At 39.4% G+C, this 19,438-nt stretch overlaps 1 protein-coding gene across 9 annotated transcripts in view; it reads right to left on the bottom strand.

The window, feature by feature from the left end:
* YAF2 (YY1 associated factor 2) overlaps positions 1-19,221 on the bottom strand; it is an 85,585-nt gene extending 66,364 nt beyond the window's left edge. For 4 of the 9 annotated variants that reach the window (XR_006337650.1, XM_043886798.1, XM_043886809.1 and 1 more), the window contains exons 1-2: positions 18,151-19,221; positions 17,602-17,727 (exon numbers count right to left, since the gene is read on the bottom strand). Coding sequence is in view for 6 of the 9 variants with exons in the window: in XM_043886798.1 (XP_043742733.1) it covers positions 17,602-17,727; positions 18,151-18,557 (533 nt within the window). In the remaining 3 variants the exon portion in view is untranslated. Of the gene's footprint in view, positions 1-13,168; positions 13,711-15,665; positions 16,045-17,601; positions 17,728-18,150 lie in introns of those variants that run through there. The other 5 variants (XR_006337648.1, XR_006337649.1, XM_043886780.1 and 2 more) reach the window with 5 other exon arrangements.
* Positions 19,222-19,438: the final 217 nt, after the last annotated feature.

Below are 19,438 nucleotides of genomic sequence, written 5' to 3'. Positions count from 1 at the left end.
GGATTCCCTGGTAGCTCAGTTGGTAAAGAATCCGCCTGCAATGCAGGAGACCCCAATTCGATTCCTGGGTCAGGAAGATCTGCTGGAGAAGGGATAGACTACCCACTCCAGTATTCTTGGGCTTCCCTTGTGGCTCAGCTGGTAAAGAATCTGCCTGAAACACAGGAGACCCCTGTTCAATCCCTGGGTCGGGAAGATCCCCTGGAGAAGGGAAGGGCTGCCCACTCCAGTAGTCTGGCCTGGAGAATACAGTCCATGGGGTCCCAAAGAATCGCACTGAGCAACTTTCACCCACTCACTCACTCACTCCTCTATCCTTAATAGTTTCTAGTTTAAGGAAATATTTTCTTGACCCTAGTTCAAAGTATCAGGAGCTTTAGTCCTTCATATGCTAATTATAGTCAGTATCCAAGTTAAATACACAAAAATAACAAACAGCTAACTATTTTAAATGCCAACAATTATGTCAACATGATAAAGAAGTCTAACCTTTACTCTGCAACTTCATCCTTTTTTCTCACCTTTTCTGACTATAATATTAAAATTAATCTGAGGAGATTCTAAGCCCTGTATTTGTTTTCAAATCAACTTTTAATAAGCATTTCTAAAACATGAGTGCATATTTTCAGTGTAAAATTGATTTTATAAAACAATGGCAAACTTTTCTAACAATAAATCTCAAATAGTCTGAGGTCAACAGTAATAGTTTGCAACCTACTGACTGTATTCTAAATATTGTTAATTCAGAGCACTCATAAAATCTGAATCATAGTGAAATGAATGTACATTCTCAAAAGAGATACCCCACCAATGGGCTTTTTAGAGCTTGTCTAGCACATATCTGCTTGTTGTTGTTTAGTCCCTAAGTCATGTCTGACTCTTTCGACCCCACAGACTGTAGCCCTCCAGGCTCCTCTGTCCATGGTATTTCCCAGGCAAGAATATTGGAGTGAGTTGCTGTTTCCTTCTCTAGGGCATCTATTAAAAGGTCACAAAATTATTTTGCCTAAAAAAAAAAAAAAATCTGCATCATGGATCATATCAAATTCAACATACCCCACAATGGCTATCACTTTAGATACCAAACAAACTGTAGAATTGTATGAAAAGTATTGTGATTTGCTTACTAAGTTAATAAAACTTTTTCATTCCTTCTAAAAACAGAAGGTAAGGACTTCTTCAAACTATACAAGCTTCCCCACAATTAACAATGCAATTTTCCAAAAAAGTGTTCCAAGTTAATATACTTACCATTTAAAATATTTTTGATACCAACATGGACCCAATTTTTAAATTAATTCTACTCATTTCTATAGCTACAATCAGGAGTTAACTGTAAATGCAGAGGCTTAGTTACAGGTTTAACTAGATAATTAGAGCATTATTCCTTGAAAGAGTAACGTAATTTTACTCGTCTCCTGATCTACCATCATCAATCTCCTTTACGTAATCTATAGATATAATTCAGAACTGTTGAAACTATCATGGAAAGCTTAGCCCAACCACTAGGCAGGATTAAATTCTTGTTACAATTTGAAATACAAATGTTAATGCAACACTTGTTAAAAATAAACATTACAAAAAAAAAATAAAATAAACATTACACAGAATGCAAAGGAAAAATTAAGATTCTGACAAAAGTAAAAGCCCTTTGCCATGGCCAACCACATCCTCTCCTTTTGAAAACATTCTTTTCCTTCTCTTCCTATAACATTACTCTCTCCTGGGCTTTTTATTCCCCATTTAATTTTTCTTTCTCCTCCATTTCTTTCTTCTTCTTTATATGATGCTTTTCTTCTACCTTAAGGAAGTGATGATGTTTCTCAGTTTCGTCCTAGGTTCTCTTTTCTCACGCTATTCAATCTAGTCTCTCCTTGATCTGTCTCACTCTCCTGGCTTCAATTGGTCATGTATGCTGATGACTACTGAACATACATTAATAGCTCTGATTTCCTCCCTAAGCTTAAGCACCACATACCCAACTGCCTCATATATCTACCCTCTCATACTTCTCTCAGATGCTTGAAATTCAACAAATCTAAAAGTGACCCAGTTGTTGCTGTTCAGTCGCCAAGTCACGTCTGACTCCTTCTCACCCCATGAGCTACAGCATGCCAGGCTTCCCTGTCCTTCACTATCTCCCAAAGTTTGCTCAAACTCATGTCCATTGAGTGAGTGATACTATTTCTGTCTCAACCTCTGCCGCCCCCTTCTCCTTTTGCCTTCAATCTTTCCCAGCATCAGGGTCTCTTCCAATGAGTTGGCTCTTCGCCTCAGGAGGCCAAAGTACTGGAGCTTCAGCTTCAGCCTCAGCCCTTCCAATGAACATTACCTTGCCCAAAACCTGTCCTTCCTTCTGTGCCCTTTCAGTGAAAAGTACCACCATTTACCTAGCTGTATAACTAAGCCAGAATCCTGGGATTTATCCTCAATTTCTCGCTAAATACTCTCTAAATTTCCTCTCTAAAACCCAACTTCCTATCTTCCACAACCATAGTCAAACATCCATCAAGGCCTATACATTTTCTCCTAAACATATCTAGAATCCATTCATTTCTCTCTCCTATTGACACAAACCTTGTTTGGGCCACCACTCTCTCTTGCCTAGCATACTACAATGAATTCCACCAAATGGTTTCTCTATCTCTAGTCAAGATTCAACGAACAGTAAGCATGACTTAAACAGAGTACAATGCTGCCTGCTCTGCTTTCTAGTATGCATTATTTTGATGGCAAAAGAAAACATTTTTAAACTGCTGAAAAAGTTGAGTATGAAGGCAATTTAGGTTGACACAAGTTCTTTTATGAAGTAAATACTCTACCCAACTCAAAAGTTCAAAAAATGAAATGAAATGATATAAATGTTCCTTAAAAATAAGTGGCAAACAGTTGAAAGGAAGGACAGAACCAGAAAAATGATGAAGAGCCTTTGCAGTTAAGCATCGTCAGTACCTACAGGCTGCCCTGGTGGCTCAGCTGGTAAAGAATTGCCTGCAATGCAGGAGACGTGGGTTCGATCCCTGGGTTGGGAAGATCCCCTGGAGAAGGGAATGGCCACCCACTCCAGTATTCTGGCCTGGAGAATCCCATGGACTGTGTAGTCCACGGGGTCGCAAAGAGTCGGACACCGCTAAGCGACTTTCACTTTCACGCAAGACACAATGACAGACATTGGGATCTTTTATTAATGTCATTTACAATTATTATCATTGTTATTAACTAAAAATTATGTTAAGTTTCTTATATCAATTATCACATTTAATCATCAACACAGAGTTCTATGGTCATATGACCATAAATGGCATGTTAGGGATTTAAACTAAAATGTGATTCCAGTATCAGTGGCACTATGCTCAAGGAAATACAAGTCAGGGAAGCACAATGAAATATTTTCAGTACACTGTGTAAATACGATCATCACATGTTGCACAGCATACTTTAAGACTAATTGAAAGGGCATTCATTCTAGCCTAACAGATAGAGAAATGCTTCTTGAGAGAGATGATGCTTTGAGCAGTCATAAAGAATAAGAAAGAAACTGTCGTGAATAGGAGCGTATGAAGCAGAGGAAACAATATAATAAACAAGAAGACACAGTGGCCTAAAAAAGACCATGACCAAGCTGTCTGACAATCCAACCTTGCAAACAGACTTGCTGCCGTTGTGCGGTCACCAAGTCATGTCGGGCTCCGTGCAAGCCCGTGGGCGCCCTCCACTGTCTCCTGGGGTTCGCTCAATACACGAAAATGGGCTTACTCTTCGTTAAAAAAAAAAGGCTGTTTTTAACTATTCAATTCTTAAGTCTATATAAAGTGCTTACCACTATTATACTATCAAAGTACTTCCTGGAGGTTAAAACTTTTACTGGTGAGGCCAAAATGTTTATATGACAGTCCACATCAGCTTCACACACACACACACACACACACACACACACACGCATATGCACATACAAGGAAGAGAAGAAAGGAGGAGAGATGGAAGGAGTTAAGAGGAGAAAACATCCCGGAGGCAATCTGTTGAAATATTATTTTTCAGTAGAAGACACTCACCCTTATGTTCTGGATTTTGTCAGTCACCCCACTGGAACCCATACATTTGACAATACAAATTGTTATACCCCTATATACAAGTCTACTATGATATCACCACTCATGTATTTAACTATTTCAACTAATATTTTCTGAGGACTTACTGTATGCCAGGCACTGTGCCAAGTACTTTACAAAAATTATCTCATTTAATCCTCACAACCACCCTTGGTGGTTATTATCATCTCCATTTTACAAATGAAAAAACAGGCTCATAGTAACTTTCATGAGTTCACACAGTCAGTAAGTGGAGACTAATATATAAGTTCAAGAAGACGAGTTACAGAATCAAAACTCTTCATCACTATACCACATAATTGCAAGCAACTCATAAATATCAACATTCTTTTCTTTGTTTTTCATTATCATAATAAGTACACATAAAAATTAAAAACAAATACACAATTGAAAAAAACAAAACTAAATACATTTTCCTGCACTAAAAAGAAGTATAATGAAACTCTACACAAGTGGAAGACGGCAAGATTACAATTAAAATGTACACTACCAAGGAAGCAAAAAATGCTGTGTGAACCACAGCCATGAAGTTTACAAAAAAACTAGCACACTGAGCAAATCTAATAACTATGTTCATGTAGATGACGAAACAGTCTTACTAAGTTTTATCATAAAGTACAACTTGATGACATTATGAACTTCACGAATTTTTCACCTGTAAGTTGTACTGCTCATTACGCATCTAATCAATGATTACAGAGCTCTGGGCCTTACCAGCCTTGGTCTTAAAAAAATAAATAAATAAAGAGCAAAAATGTCTAAGATGGGTGAACAAAAAGGAAAGGAACAGGGAAGGAGGGAGAAAGAAAAAGGCTTTTCAAAGGAAAAAGCTTCAAATTCCCCCACCACTGTACAGAAGTCAGTATTAGCTCTTCCCTTTGAAATGTGAGGCTAAGAAGCCTAGTCACAATTAATTCAGCCTGTGCCGAACAGAATTTGAGTGGTAGAATGGATGAACAGGGCGATGATTTTCAAAAAGTTTTGACAGCAGAACAAGTTTAGGAAATAAAAATTAAGAGAAATCCTAATACGTAAAATGTGTAAGTCAAGGCTATGGTCTTCCCAGTGGTCACGTACGGTTGTGAGAGCTGAACTGTAAGAAGGCAGAACGCCAAAGAATTGATGCCTTCAAATTGTGGTACTGGAGAATACTCCCAAAAGTCCCTTGAACAGCAAGGAGATCAAGTCAGTCAATCCTAAGGGAAATCAACCCTGAATACTGATTGGAAGGACTGATGCTGAAGTTGAAGCTTCAGTATTTTGGTCATCTGATGCAAACAGCTGACTCACTGGACAAGTCCCTGATGCTGGGAAAGACTGAAGGCAGGAGAACGGGATGACAGAGGATGAGATGGCTGGATGGCATCACTGAGGCAATGGACATGAACTTGGGTAAACTTCGGGAATGGTGAGGATCAGAGAGGCCTGGTGTGCTGCAATGCCTGGGGTCACAAAGAGTCACACACGAATGGGCAACTGAACAACAACAAAATGTAGAAGAGCACAGATGATCTGGCCGAAGTTGAGTAGGGGAACACAAAGCCCCACGTGGTTGCTCTACTGGCAGCCACTGAGACAACTTCAGGAGATCTCAGGGCTCGGGAGAGCACAAGTCAAAACCTCTGCACCCTTCTAAAGGAAAAAACAGCTCTCTCTACACCAAGAAACATGTTACTTGATTCTAAGCGGTAAACCCATCTCCTTATTCCCTATCTTCTGCAACTTGCAGGAAGGGCGCTTCTCAGAGCTGGCCCTGAACAAGCGGCACAGCTGAAAGAATGGACGGCTGTGCGTTCAACGCTGTGCTAACGTCTCTCTGGCGGGAGGGATGTCATAATGGTGGGCACTCCTATTTTCCTCCTTATACTTTACTATCTTCAATGAATATGTAGTACTTTTATCATCAAAAAGATCTATTCTCTTAAAGAAAAAAAATAATTCTATCCCCCATGCTCAGGTTATTTACACTCATACTTGAAAGTATTATTTTATTTAGATTTACCTAAAACAGGAAAGCTCTAATGAAGGAATAACTGCTGGTGGAGGAAGAACATAAAGGAATCAGAACATTTCAGAAAGTATTATCATCAAGCAGATGCTGGGCCTTGGGCAGACAAAAAGTAAAGAAAGAAAAAGGATGGAAAAAGCCGAAAAACGACTAAAACAACTCTGCCTACTCTGAAAATACACACAGAGCTCTACTTCCTGAGCAACTATTTCTCCGGCATAGAATATTATCTACTTGCAGCTGTTGTAGGTTTATCATCATTAGCATATCCTATAAAGGATGATACTGTGTAAAAGAGCCCTGATCAGACTATAAAATATGTAAAGATGAAGTGCCTCTCAACTCATGCCTAAAAATTATCAGAGAACTGCACAAATTTTTTTATCATACACACACAAACATTCAAATTTGTTATTAGTTATACTATTAGAGAGTCTTAGTATTTGTATCACAAATAAAAAAGAAGGAAATAATATTTACTGGGATTTTTCTCCTAAGAAATACTATGGTACCAAAGAAGTCAGAATATATAGCACAATAACCATTATTATAAAAGACATCAAAATGAAGTTTAACATTTTAACTTTAAAAATATTACCTAAAATAGGGAAAACAATTAACGGTCATTTTGTTCTTCATTCAGTATAATGCTAGCCCAAATTTTAACATAAATTCTTGTACTAATTATAAGTAGTAGGTTTAGTGTTAGACGTTTTCAAGGTGTACAATACTAGCTACAGGCATAGGAAATTTACAAGAACTCTTTAAGAAATTACTTGCTAGCAAATTTAAAGCTACCACAGCAAGGTAATAAAAAAAGACTTAAAGAAATCCAAACATTTGAACCTGGCACTAACCAGCTACTGATCTTGAACAGGTCACAAACTTTCCAGGCCTGTTTTCTTACCTGTCAAGAAGCTAAGCTAGAGCCATGAGTTCCAACACAAAGAAAAGACCTCACCCAGCATATTGCTATGTGTTACCTGGCAGTTCTCTAAGACTTCAGTGCAACAAGAATCCTCTAAACTGAGCTGAAAATGTCAAACAAAAGGATCTGGAAACAATAATAGCCTTGACAATTTCAAAAGTTTTAATACCAACATCTCTGCCCCATACCCCTCAAGAACTTCCCTCTGAAGACTATCTTATCTATCATTAGGTGCACGTGTGATCAGTCGTGTCCAACTCTTTTTGACCTCGTGGACTGTAGCCCACCAGGCTCCTCTGTCCATGAGGTTTTCCAGGCAAGAATACTGAAGTGGGTTGCCATTTCCTCCTCCAGGGGACATTTCCAACTCAGGGATCAAACCCAGTCTCCTGCGTCTCTTGGATTACAAATGGACTCTTTAATTGCTGAGCCACCTGGGAAGCCCTCTACCATTAAGGTTTCAGGAAATAAAAACCAGCCTCTCTCAGGAAATTGCTAAACACTATGGAAGCTCTTAAAATTCTCAGTAATTCTGTAAATTTCCATAATAAACAATATTATAGAATGAAATCTCTACTGAATCTTTTACAACTGATCAATCATAGATCATATATCACGTAACAAAAGGTAGAGATTTTAGCAGGAATAAAAGTCAATAAATAAAACACAGCTAAGTGTTCAGTAAATATTTGTTAAATGAATAATTTATTTTCAAAATCACAATTAAATATTTTACAACTTATTAAAATCACTATTTAAGGAAAATGTGTCTTTTAAAAAAAAGAAACACTTCAGGTTTCACTGAATGAAAACGTGATACCCCAAAGAATGCTAATCCTTGTACCAAAGTATGTTGGCCAGATATCTAACCTCGAAGGAAAGAGGAATAGCAAAGAAACCTTTCACCCAAATAAAGTAGTTTCATAAACTTCTTTTCTCAGAGACAGAAGGTTGAGCCAAACAAACCTGTGTTTCTTTGGTTTATTTAGAAGTAAAAAAAAAAAAAACTAGGCTTCTAGCAATAAAACTATGATTAGATGACCATCTCCCTCTCCTGAATGCAGGGTGGCTTCATGAACAAATGGAAGAATAAACAAAAGCATTCTGAACACAGTAAAGCACTACACGAATTATAAATACTTTAACGATATTGCTTTTATTGAATTCCTACCCACAGAAACAACCTATAATAACTAAGAATTAATTTGGTGGCAATAAGTTATAAATATTCTTTTAAAAATATTTAGTGAGTACTTACTTGTACCAGCCACAATGATAAGGGCTTTACAGAAATTAACTCATTTAATATTCTCAACAACACTTTTAAAGGAAAAACAAACAAGCTAGAAAAACAAAAACTGAGTGGCATAATGGAGATCACTGCCAGTATAACCAATAAGACAGCTGAGAAGAGAGACATTAAGTTTAATAATGCAGTCCTGTTATAATTATTTTACTTTCAAAAACAAAACAGATGGTTCCTGGGATAAGTACAAAATATATATAAACCTCATCCAATCCATCCTATGTAAATCTGTCATAGTCTTCATAGTAATCATCTTAAGTCTTCTGAAATACATAGGAAACGTCCTCCTGCTGTTCATTGTTCAGTCACTAAGTCATGTCTGACTCTTTGTGACCCTGTGGACTGCAGCACACCAGGTTTCCTTGTCCTTCACCATCTCCTGGAGTTTACTCAAATTCATGTCCATTGCGTTGGTGATGCCATCCAACCATCTCATCCTCTGTCAACCCCGTCTCCTCCTTAAACATCTCGTTAAAAACAGCAATCCCTTTTAAAAACATATTTATACATATATGCATGTATATATGCCCACATACATATATACACACATATAAAGAGAAAGAGGGTTTTACCCAACAATGAAGTGGCAGCTTCATTTGGCTGAAATTTCTTAGGAGAAAAGTAATCAAACTGGAAATGGGCCACAAGGTTAAAGCACACTTTGTACCAAAAGCACTTTACTACTGGCCACTACAGTAACTGTTTTTATACTCAACTTGAATATAGAACTCCAAAAACTAGGACAATATTGTAAAATTTTAAATTCCTTCTTTTGCTTACTCATTAGCAAATACTATCGACCTTCTTTGCTAGATTTCAAACTCTCAGAAGCTGGAACTGGTGTCTCATCCACAATCCTACAGGCCTAACGCTTCTGGCTTATGGTACACGTCCAGTGACAACATGTTGCCCAACGAACAATAGGAGGATGTCTGCTGTGCAACTGAAGACTTCAGAAACTAGATTTTGTTCACTTCTGATGATTTATTTCCAATAATTCATACATGTATACAGAAGGTTTCTTTTCCAAGTATTGACTTAACCTGTATCAGAATTCCAACTTTTTCAAATACTCAGCTTCAGGAGAAAGACAAAACCAATTCTGGGTTTAGGAGGAAATGCTCATTAGAGATCACAATGAGAGGCACGAACGAAGACACAAAGGCAGGCAAGCTTTGGATGGACTTGGGGAATGGCACACAGACTGTGTGTGTGAGCCGGATCTTAAAGAAGCAGTTAATATTGCAGGCAAAGTAACAAATTCTAGAAAGATATCAATGACCAGTTCTTTTAGCTTGACTCATAAAAATCAGAAATAGTAAAGAAGCACAAGATGAGGGAAATTTCTTTTTTTTTTAATGTCTGCCTAATTTCTATCAGGAAAGTAGAAGAGGGAGAGGATGAGATGGTTAGATAGCACCACCGACTCAACGGACGTGAATTTGAGCAAACTCCGGGAGGCAGAGGAGGACAGAGGAACCTGGTGTGCTACAGTCCATGGGGTAGCAAGAGTTGGACATGACTTAGTGGCTGAAAAACAGCTGATTTCTATAGTTACACAGGTGTCTGCTAATTTGTACAACTGATTTATCTTTAAAAGTAACATGTTGATAGATAAAACAATGCTACCTCAATCATAAGGTAAAAATTAGTGCCATTTTAATTATAATTAAATTTAATTCATTCCATTGGTTAATTTTAAATTCAGTACAGTTCAAACAAATGCAAAAATCTGAATTCTAAATTATTTTTTGATTAAACAATCTCAAATATTACAAATTTATGTTCAGTATATTTTAGTTTCTGATAGGCTCTTGATATCAACTATTTTAACTTTGAATATTCAACGGAGAACCTACAATTTAATCAAGTAACAGAAATATTTTTATAATATGTTATCTTTTATGACTTCAGTATAGTCAAGAAGTACTTCTATACTATGCAAATTTCAGTAAAGTGAATAACAAGACCTAAATAAAAGGTTGTAAGTGAGATAATAAACACAGAATTTTCCAAAATTAAACCTTAAAAATGTTAAGGTATTCATATATAATACCATCCTTGAAATAATGTTAAAACATGAAACATATGTTATATGTCAATACAAAAAATGATAAAGCTAAAAATGTACTAAAACTGAGATAAAAGTTGTATTTTTTCTTGTACACATACATGCTTTTAACAATGTGTATAAGAACAAATAAAATATGGTAATAGAAATAAGACATGTGCTAAGCTCTTTGTTTTTATCTGATCTTCAAAATAAATATTGTATTATAAAAATACTATTTCCACGTTTAAACAAATACTCAGAATTACTCATCTCAGATACTAATCCAACTGTAAAAATAGTGCTTTTACTATATGGCAACATTGCAAAAATTTTTTTAAATGCACAAAGAATTAATATATGCTTAACAAATTATGACAAAATAATTCAATCATATTTTACAAAGATCATCTCTAAAGTTATTGGAAAAGCAATGCCAGGTGGCAAATAGTAACAAATTTAAAAGAACATTAACTGACAAGGTTTAAATGCCTCAAATGTTCCAAGTACTTTACTAGCTTCGGAGTCAGCAAAGTAAGATAGTCCTTGCTGGGGAAAGCAAACATTACACAGTACTGTGTTCTGGGGAAGTAATTATACACACATACACATACAAAGATACACTGAATCAATATGATAGTGGGAGCGGGTGCAGGGATGGCTGTAATCCCCCAGGACTTCTTTTTAGAAGCACCATCTGATAGAAATGCTTGAGTGCTGAGGCAGCAGAGGCCTGGCTGGGATACACAGCAAGAACTGAAGCTAGCAAGGCAATCTAAACATAGGTTGTCATGGCCTTGAACACCATGCTCAAGAGCTCAACCTTTATTCAGCAGTCACTAGGAAGATCTCAATTTGTTTTTAATACAGAGCAATCAAAATAATTCCATAGCTTTCAAAAAAGTGCTGAAGATAACATTAGCAGTGTTCTGGAGAAAAGACCCATCTGTCCAATACCTTATAAGAGAAATGATACTGGCTTCTTAACTATACCAACAAAAACTGTAAAAAGGACAGATATGAGAAAGAGCCAAAAGAAGACTGGACATGAGGGAGGATGATGAATTGAAATCAAAGTTGAGACAACCAAAGTTTCTAGTTTAGGTCCATAAAGTTTATGCCCCATACAAAATAAGGAATAGAGAGAAGTCAATTTGGGGTAAGCAGAAGTTAATTTCAAAATGTACTAGGAAAACTAAGAAAAAGGAGTGTTAGAGACGTCAGGGAAGGGGAACTTACATTTTTAGGAAAGGCTGCCAACATCAAATACTGCTGAGGTGTCATGAAAAAGACTGAGGTTAGGCTTCTGAGTTTACCAACTAGGTCACTAGGGGTCACTAGGTTATATCTGAGAGCTGTCACTTAACTAAGGATAAAAGAAAGGGAAAGAATGCTTGATGAAGGACATTTACTGCATACAGAAACCCAAGGTAGCAAAACTCTATGCCAGCAGTGCATAAATATTTTGGTCCCAGGATCTCATTATACTCTTAAAAGTTAAAAGAGCTTTTGTTTATCCAGCTCTTATCTAAACCAAGAAATAAGTTACTACACTGAAAATAAAAACAGAAAAATTTAAATATATACTAGTTCATTTTAAAATATTTTAATATATTTTTATGAAAAAAAACTTTATTTTCCAAAACAAATATAACTTTGTGTACTTGTGTATTTTTAGTGGTACTCACATAAGACCTCTGGATTGTGGTATTTCCTCTTGCATTCAATTTGGCACGATGTGTATTTTTAAGAATATGGAGAAAATCTTGACTCCCACAAATTTGTAGTTGAGAAAGGGAGGCACATTTTAATAGCCTTTTCAGATAATTGTGGATATTCTTCGATACATACATAAAAACACAACAAGGAGTTGTTTCTCAAAGGTTAGTTGCATATGAAATCTGGAACCACATCAATGAAGTTTTCATAGGGTTCCCTTAAAATCCACTGGCTCTTTTATACTTTGAGTGGATTATCGATCTATGTATGGTTTTATAACATGATACACTGGTAACTGGGAAACACTGGTTTACTGAGTTATGCAAATCTTCCAAATGATAACAAACTTTATGATAAAGTATCAGAAATTATATTTGTGGATATAACCATCCAATCTCATCTTTAAAGTACTAGGAAGCTCTTAAACTCACTACAGAGGTTACAAGTTTTCAAACATTTTCACTTGAAAGCTCAGTTTTCTTCACTGGCAACAAATACCATCAATTGTTTTCCTTGAAGTGATAGACTATGTTCATTTTTGAGAAACTATCTAATGAGTATCCAAGTCTAAATAACCACAGTTTGCCAGGTATTCTCTCAAATAAAAATAATGTTCTATCAGAAAAGCTAGTTCTGCTCAAAACTCAAACAACTACAAAAATGCTTTCCCGTGAATCAACCACATGATTTTGGTATGCAGCAGGAATGTTTTACTTGTACTTCCCAGTTCATCAGAGAGAATATTTTAAAATACACAAGACTTTCTAAAACTAATCATTTTTTACTGCTTCATGAAGGATATTCTAAAGTGAAACTAGCATTATTCTTACGACATGTGCATGGTGGTGAAGATTACGATGAACACAGCAATGTGGTGCCACTGGAAGAGCTGGCAGGCTTGGGCTTTTTATAATTTTATTTATCTGTTTTATTTTTGGCTGTGCTGGATCTTCACTGCTGTGCAGGTTTTCCTGTAGTTGTGGCGAGAGGGGGCTTCTCATTGTGGGGGCTTCTCTTGTTGCGGCTCCTGGGCTCTAGAGAGCTGGCTCAGTAGTTGTGGCCTATGGGCTTAGCTGTTCCGAGACATGTGGAATCTTCCCGGATGAGTGATTGAACCCGTGTCTCCTGCGCTGGCAGGCGGATTCTGATCCACTGAGCCACCAGCAAAGCCCCAAGACAACAATGTTACCTAGCATTAACTCTGCACCACCACCTCAAGTGTCAACATGGTAACATCTTAGAATGATTATGAAAATTGTTTGGACCTTACAGACTCCCTAAGAAGTCTTTAGGGACTCTCGGGGTTCACACTTTGAAAACCACTACTATCCAAACACTAATCACTTTTAAAATTCCTCTGTAAACAACAAACCCGTGTGACTATCTAACCCAAGATGTAGAGGAGAAAACAAACAAGCCAACCTCTTAGAATAAGAAGTCTATGAACAATAACTGTGTGGTCGTGGGAAAGGTTCCTCAGGTACGGGAGGCTCAGAACTCTGCATTTCTGAAAAACAGACTGCCTGAGATGGTCCTCAATTTTTTTCTCCACATTCTCACACAACAGTCTAGATGAAATCTGTGCCGAGCCTCAAATTAGAAGACAGAAAGCAAGCATGACAACAATGACACTGAAAAGATTTTTATCAGATGATAACTGGTATAAGGTTTCTTCAAAAAAATGTGAATTTTATATCATTTACTTCCATTTTATAGAAACTAAAATAAATCACTCTTTTTACCAATGGTCAAATCCTAACCATAATGCTGTATTTAATTATAAACACTATTTTTTTAAATAAGAAAATTTCACCTCCTCTGCTCAGACATAAAGAATTACTAATACTACCTCCTGTATAAAATCGGTTACAATTCAAAGTGTTTCTGAACTGACAGCAAATCATAAAATTTTACAGAAGAAACAAGTATCTATTTTGTTCACCACTGTAAGTCTAGTACCTAGCTCAACCCCAGTACAAAATAAGATTGTTCAATAAACATTGCTGAATGTTGAAGTGGTTAAAAATAAGAATTCATGGTCAAACTCCTAGTATACCTAGTGCTCTTGCTAATATATGAAATCTTTCTCATCAATCTTATAACATCTCTTAGAAACCCAAAGGAACTCATACAATTTACCCTGAGAAAATATAACACTATCTATTGTACTTGAAATTACATTTGAAAGCCTGCTCTAGGCTAGATGTTTTATAAGTATTCATTTAGATCACAGTTCAAAACCAAATAGCTCTATCACTTTCCTTTTCAAATATCTACAATCTGAATTAAGCATTAATTTCCATTCCTATATGAAGTGGCAGTAAGATACCACTCTAACTCAACACATTGATTGTACTACCTCACACACATTATACTACTTCTTTTTCTCTGATAATTCAGAATTGTTCTTGATTTTTTAGTTTCTTAGACTCATACCTGAGATACTATTGCCTTAAAAGAATGTGAAATATAAAGATGAAGGAAAATGTGTAGTACTTTTAATAATAATTGTCACTGTAACTTTTTCAATTTTTCCTGTCAGACTGACATTTGTCATTGATTCTCTTACAAAAGCACAATGTATAAAACTTTCAGTACTGGAACTATCTAGTTATTTAGATTTTAGGTGGTTTTTTTTTTTTTAGATTTTAGTTTTTTTAAAAAATTAATCAAATTTAAACTAATTAAGGCCAGTAAGTACAAAATTGCAATTCAACTGGGGAAATGGCATACATTTAAAGAAGCTAACAATTTAGGAATTGAAGTTACTTCAAATCGCATTTCATCTTGAAACACTGCTATGAACATAACCCCATTTTATTTCATACAATTACTCTGCAGAAAAACATGACTTACCAGGGATATTGTCAAAGGAAAAGATCTTCTGTTGCAATATAAAAGGATTTGAACTAGATATCCTTTAAACAAGAAAGACTGTCAGAAAGACTTTAAAGGGAGACCACAGACTCCATCTTCTCTGGAGGTTTAAAAAGAAAAGTTTTTCAAATGTCTAGGATTGGCTTAGACATGGCCTCACATTTGGCAACTGAGACAGAATCAGTTCAAAGATCAGTCTGACCCCAGGGACTGAAGTCCCGTCTGTCAGTCTCACAAACGAGTCATCAGCAAACTGCCTCCTTCTGCTCTGCAGCTATGGAGTCCCTGCCGCGGTAATCGACAACGTCATTCTTGAAATTACCCTAACTGCTAATTAACATGTCAGTCACAGAGAATTATTTCTTCCAACTACTGAAACTTCTGCTCCTCCAAGTATTATGTAGTCCTTTAATTCTGTATTTCTAACATTACCAGAGAGGCAAATATTTTGTGGTGCAATCAATATCTGCCCTATTAACAATGCCCTGTTCCATTGTTCTCTCCAAACATGGAGTCCACTCTGCATTTCAGAAACAGTGGGAGAAAAGTAACAAATAACAGAGAAATTAGAGCTCTTAGGTTTAACTTAGGGCCAAAATCAAAAGAGAAGAGACAAATTCAGAGAGAGGAAGGAAGAAGCTGAGAGGGTCGTAGTGTAGAACACTTACTTTTAGGAACAGAGTGTCCCTTAGACTTCTGGTGAGTTGCCCAGAGCCTCTTCAGTTTCAATCCAAATGACAATGCTTCTCTGAGTCCTTCTCAAGAAATGTTTCCACCACTAAAAATTGGATCTATAAGAGCTCAGATGTACTGGTAAAAAATGTCAGGGGCCCCCAACGTGGGCCTCAAACCTCTTTTAAACTAGGCCCACTTCTCTGTCCTGGGCCAACTCCCCTGTGTACTATATTCCTTCTTCTTCCAGGTGCCAGGTATTCGGCCTGTTTCTTCTCTTCTGAGCTGCCACCACCTACTCTATTTCTCAGGGTTCCTCTAACCCCAAGACTGGCTGTGGAGTAGGCCACCAGCTTCCCCCCTTCCTTGCTGTCCCTGCAAATAAACATATAGGCTCTTCTAGTTTCAGTATTTTTCTAATGGCCACAAGAACATAGAGAGGGAACAACAAAAACCAACAATACTGTACCAGAGATTAAGATTATAACTGTCTCCACATTAAAGTTCCTGCCTTTTCTTAACATTGCTTATTGAGCATTTTAAAAAGTACGACATCGAAAAACAAATATAATCTAAACCAAATCAAACCTTATATAAACTAAAAGGTATAAAGATACTTTGCTTTTCCAAATACTTAAATCACGGGTCCAAAAATAGCTACCACATTCATTTCAGCAAATGGGGCTTTTTCCTTTTTCCTATGTTCTGTTACATTCCCTTGAATTTAGTAGTTGTTCTAAAGTTTGCTTTTTAAAAGATATCAGGAAAATATTTAACAATTTATTGAATTTAATGAGACTATACAAAAAGCATACTATGGTTTACAAAAAGGTATGTCAAAAGCAGCTAGCTTCAATAAGCAAATCTTAAAATTTCAAGATTTTTAAAACCATCTATGTCTCTACATTTAAAATTTAATTAGAATCAAGATATCTCGTTTTTAGAATAACTTCTACCGAATATATTCCCCTAAGGTTAATATCATATAGCCCTTTTCAAAAGCAACAGAATATTGCATTAGTATACTCGTCAAAATTCACTTTCCAAGAAACTTTAATCTAAAATATATGCCATTTAATATCAGGCCACAAATCACAGCAACTAAAAGTGCTGGCAGTTCAAGATGTCACTGACTTTGAATCTCCCGAATGATCTTCTTTATCCACTTAATACACTTAAGTGGTTTTTTAAAAGACTGTTATCATACTGTAAGCTGACAATGAAGACTGTTATCATACTGTAAGACTGAAAATAGGCAGAGATCATTTTATCTCATTTGTATAGCATAATAAGTTGCCATTTAATCAAACTAAAGATATTCAGATACTTTCAGGAAAAATGTGTCCCTGTGACTGGGCTCACCTCCAACTATTTATTTATAAAACATTAAAGAACTGAGATTTAAAACACTACACAAACCCCTGATTTGACCTTTCCAGAGTCTATATTAAAAAAGGAAGGTTAATCTATTGTGTATCTCTAATCAGATACTTTTTTTCAGGAACGAAATCAAATTAACATCGTTTGCTCCTAAAGAGGTTTTCATGGTTTTTCTGATTCCTACACACTAACACAACAATGCAGCCAGCATTATTTCATCCAGAAAATGTGGTGCGGATGGCGGGGGGGGGGGGGGGGGGGGGGGGCATTACACCCAGCGACACGAATTAAATCGCGGTAGAGCTAATGCCTCCCTTAAATAATTTATTCTCTCCTGGCAGCAAAAAAATTACAGCCTCTTCAATTACCCTCACCGCAAAGCATCGCTCGGGTCGTGATCAATCTGACCCAGTTCCTATCGCGGCCACCACCTCAGTCTCGCCTCGGCCCGCCGGGTCTGCCAGTATCCTGGGAGGGGGCGGCGGCCGCAGGGGCGACCTCGGCGCCGGGACCCCGGGGGCTGGCGGCGCGCGGGGCAGGCCCGGGACTCACCGGGTGGAGGTGCCCTTCCGCACATCGCACATCATGCACTTGAAGGCCTCGGCGCTGTTCCGGAAGGTGCAGACGCTACAGTCCCAGTAACCCTCATCCGAGGACGGCTTCGGCTGCCGCTTCGGCCTGCAGGACACAACCCGGACACGACGCGGCGCGGGGTCACCAGCGGGCCGCGCCCGGGCCCCGCGGCCGCCCCCGCCCCGCCCCCAGCCCAATGCCGCGACCCCCGCCCCGCCGGTCCCCGGCGCGCCGGGCTCCCGCTCGGAGGGGGAGGGGAGTCAGGCAGGCGGGGGCGCGAGCACGGCCGCAGCAGGAGCGGCCGCCGCTGGACACCCGGGGCCGCCGCCGGACACCGCGGCCGCCGCCATCGCGGCTCCATTGTGGGGCGGCCGGCGCCGGCCCTTCACGCGGCAGCGCTCGCTCAGCGGCGGCACCGCCCCCGTTCTCGCCCCGCTGCCCCGGCGGCGAGCGAGGCGGCCGCCCGAAGCCCGGCGCAAGGGCCCCGCCGCCCGCACAGTCCGGGCCCGGGGGCCCGGGCGCTGTTACCTGGTGGGGCTCTTCTTGTCTCCCATGACTTGGCTACAAACGCACGCCGAGAGTCGCCGCCGCAGCCGCTGTTTGTCAATAAGGAGGATAATAAGCCGGGCGGAAGCGGGCGGGGGAGGAGGGAGGGAGGGGGTGGGGAAGGCCGCACCGCCGAGCTCGGGAGCCGCCGCCGGATCCCACGCAGCCTCCAGCTGTCGGGGAAACTCCTGCCTGGGCCACGTGACCCGCGCCAGCCAACCCGCGGCCGCGCCGGAGACTTCAAACGCGGCCAGCGCGGCCCAGCACTCGCGGGGAGTTCGCCGGCGGCGGCGTGGGGGTGGCCGCCGCCGCCGCCGCCTCTCTGCCCCGAGCCGCCCGCTTCCCTTGGGCGTCCTCCGAGCCCCTGTGTCGGGGTTGTCTTCTGCCATCCTGCCCGAAGCCTGGTCCAAGGTGGGCCGGCGTTCGGAGGTCAGCTCGGCTCCGGACCAGAGTGCGCGGCCGCGGGCTCCAGGTAGAACCGCTTTCCGGGCCTGGCGAGTCTCGGCGCGTCTGCTCCAGCCCGAAGGATCCCCGGGGGCACGCGGGAGCCACCAGCGAACGCCATTGCTAGGTGCTCAAGCCACTTGGTTTTGTGCACACGAATGCTCTACCAAGGATTGTTGCCCTTACTCCGGAGGAAAAGAAACTGAGGCTCAAGAGAGGTTAGGTGATTTCCTCGATATTACATAATTAGAAAAGGATAAAGCTAGGACTCTAACCCTGGTTTGTTTGCGGATGCGCTCGTCTCGACTCCCAGGCCTCTACAGTAACTGCTTCAAAAAAACAATCAAGAAAACACTCATAAGACCTTTTTTTCTTTTTTTTAGATAACGAGCTTGCATATACCCTGAACGTTGTTAAGAACAGTTTCAGAGGGTGGGCTGAATGGAGAGAGTAGCATGGAAACACACGCACTAACATCTGTAAAATAGAGAGCCAGTGGGAATTTGCTATATGACTCGGGGAACTCAAACCGGGGGTCTGTGACAACCCAGAAGGGTGGGGTGGGTGGAGTGGGAGGAGAGAGGGAGGCTCAGGAAGGAGGGGACATATGTATATGTTGATGTATGGCAGAAACCAACACAATATTGTAATTATCCTTCAATTCAAAATAAATTAAAAAAAGAACACTGTCCTCCCAGGTCTGATTAACTCAGCGTATTGGATGCCCTCCTGGACTCTGGCAGTTGCCATCCAACTAGTCTCTGAGCTCCAGCCCCACCTCCTCAATCTATTCAGTAATTCACAACCAGATTAATCATAAAGTTCT

This window comes from Cervus elaphus, chromosome 3 (genome assembly GCF_910594005.1).
Source record: "Cervus elaphus chromosome 3, mCerEla1.1, whole genome shotgun sequence".
In the NCBI taxonomy this organism is placed as follows: Eukaryota; Metazoa; Chordata; class Mammalia; order Artiodactyla; family Cervidae; genus Cervus; species Cervus elaphus.
Note: the sequence above shows the minus strand (reverse complement) of the source record. Positions and strands in the feature narration are given on the sequence as shown.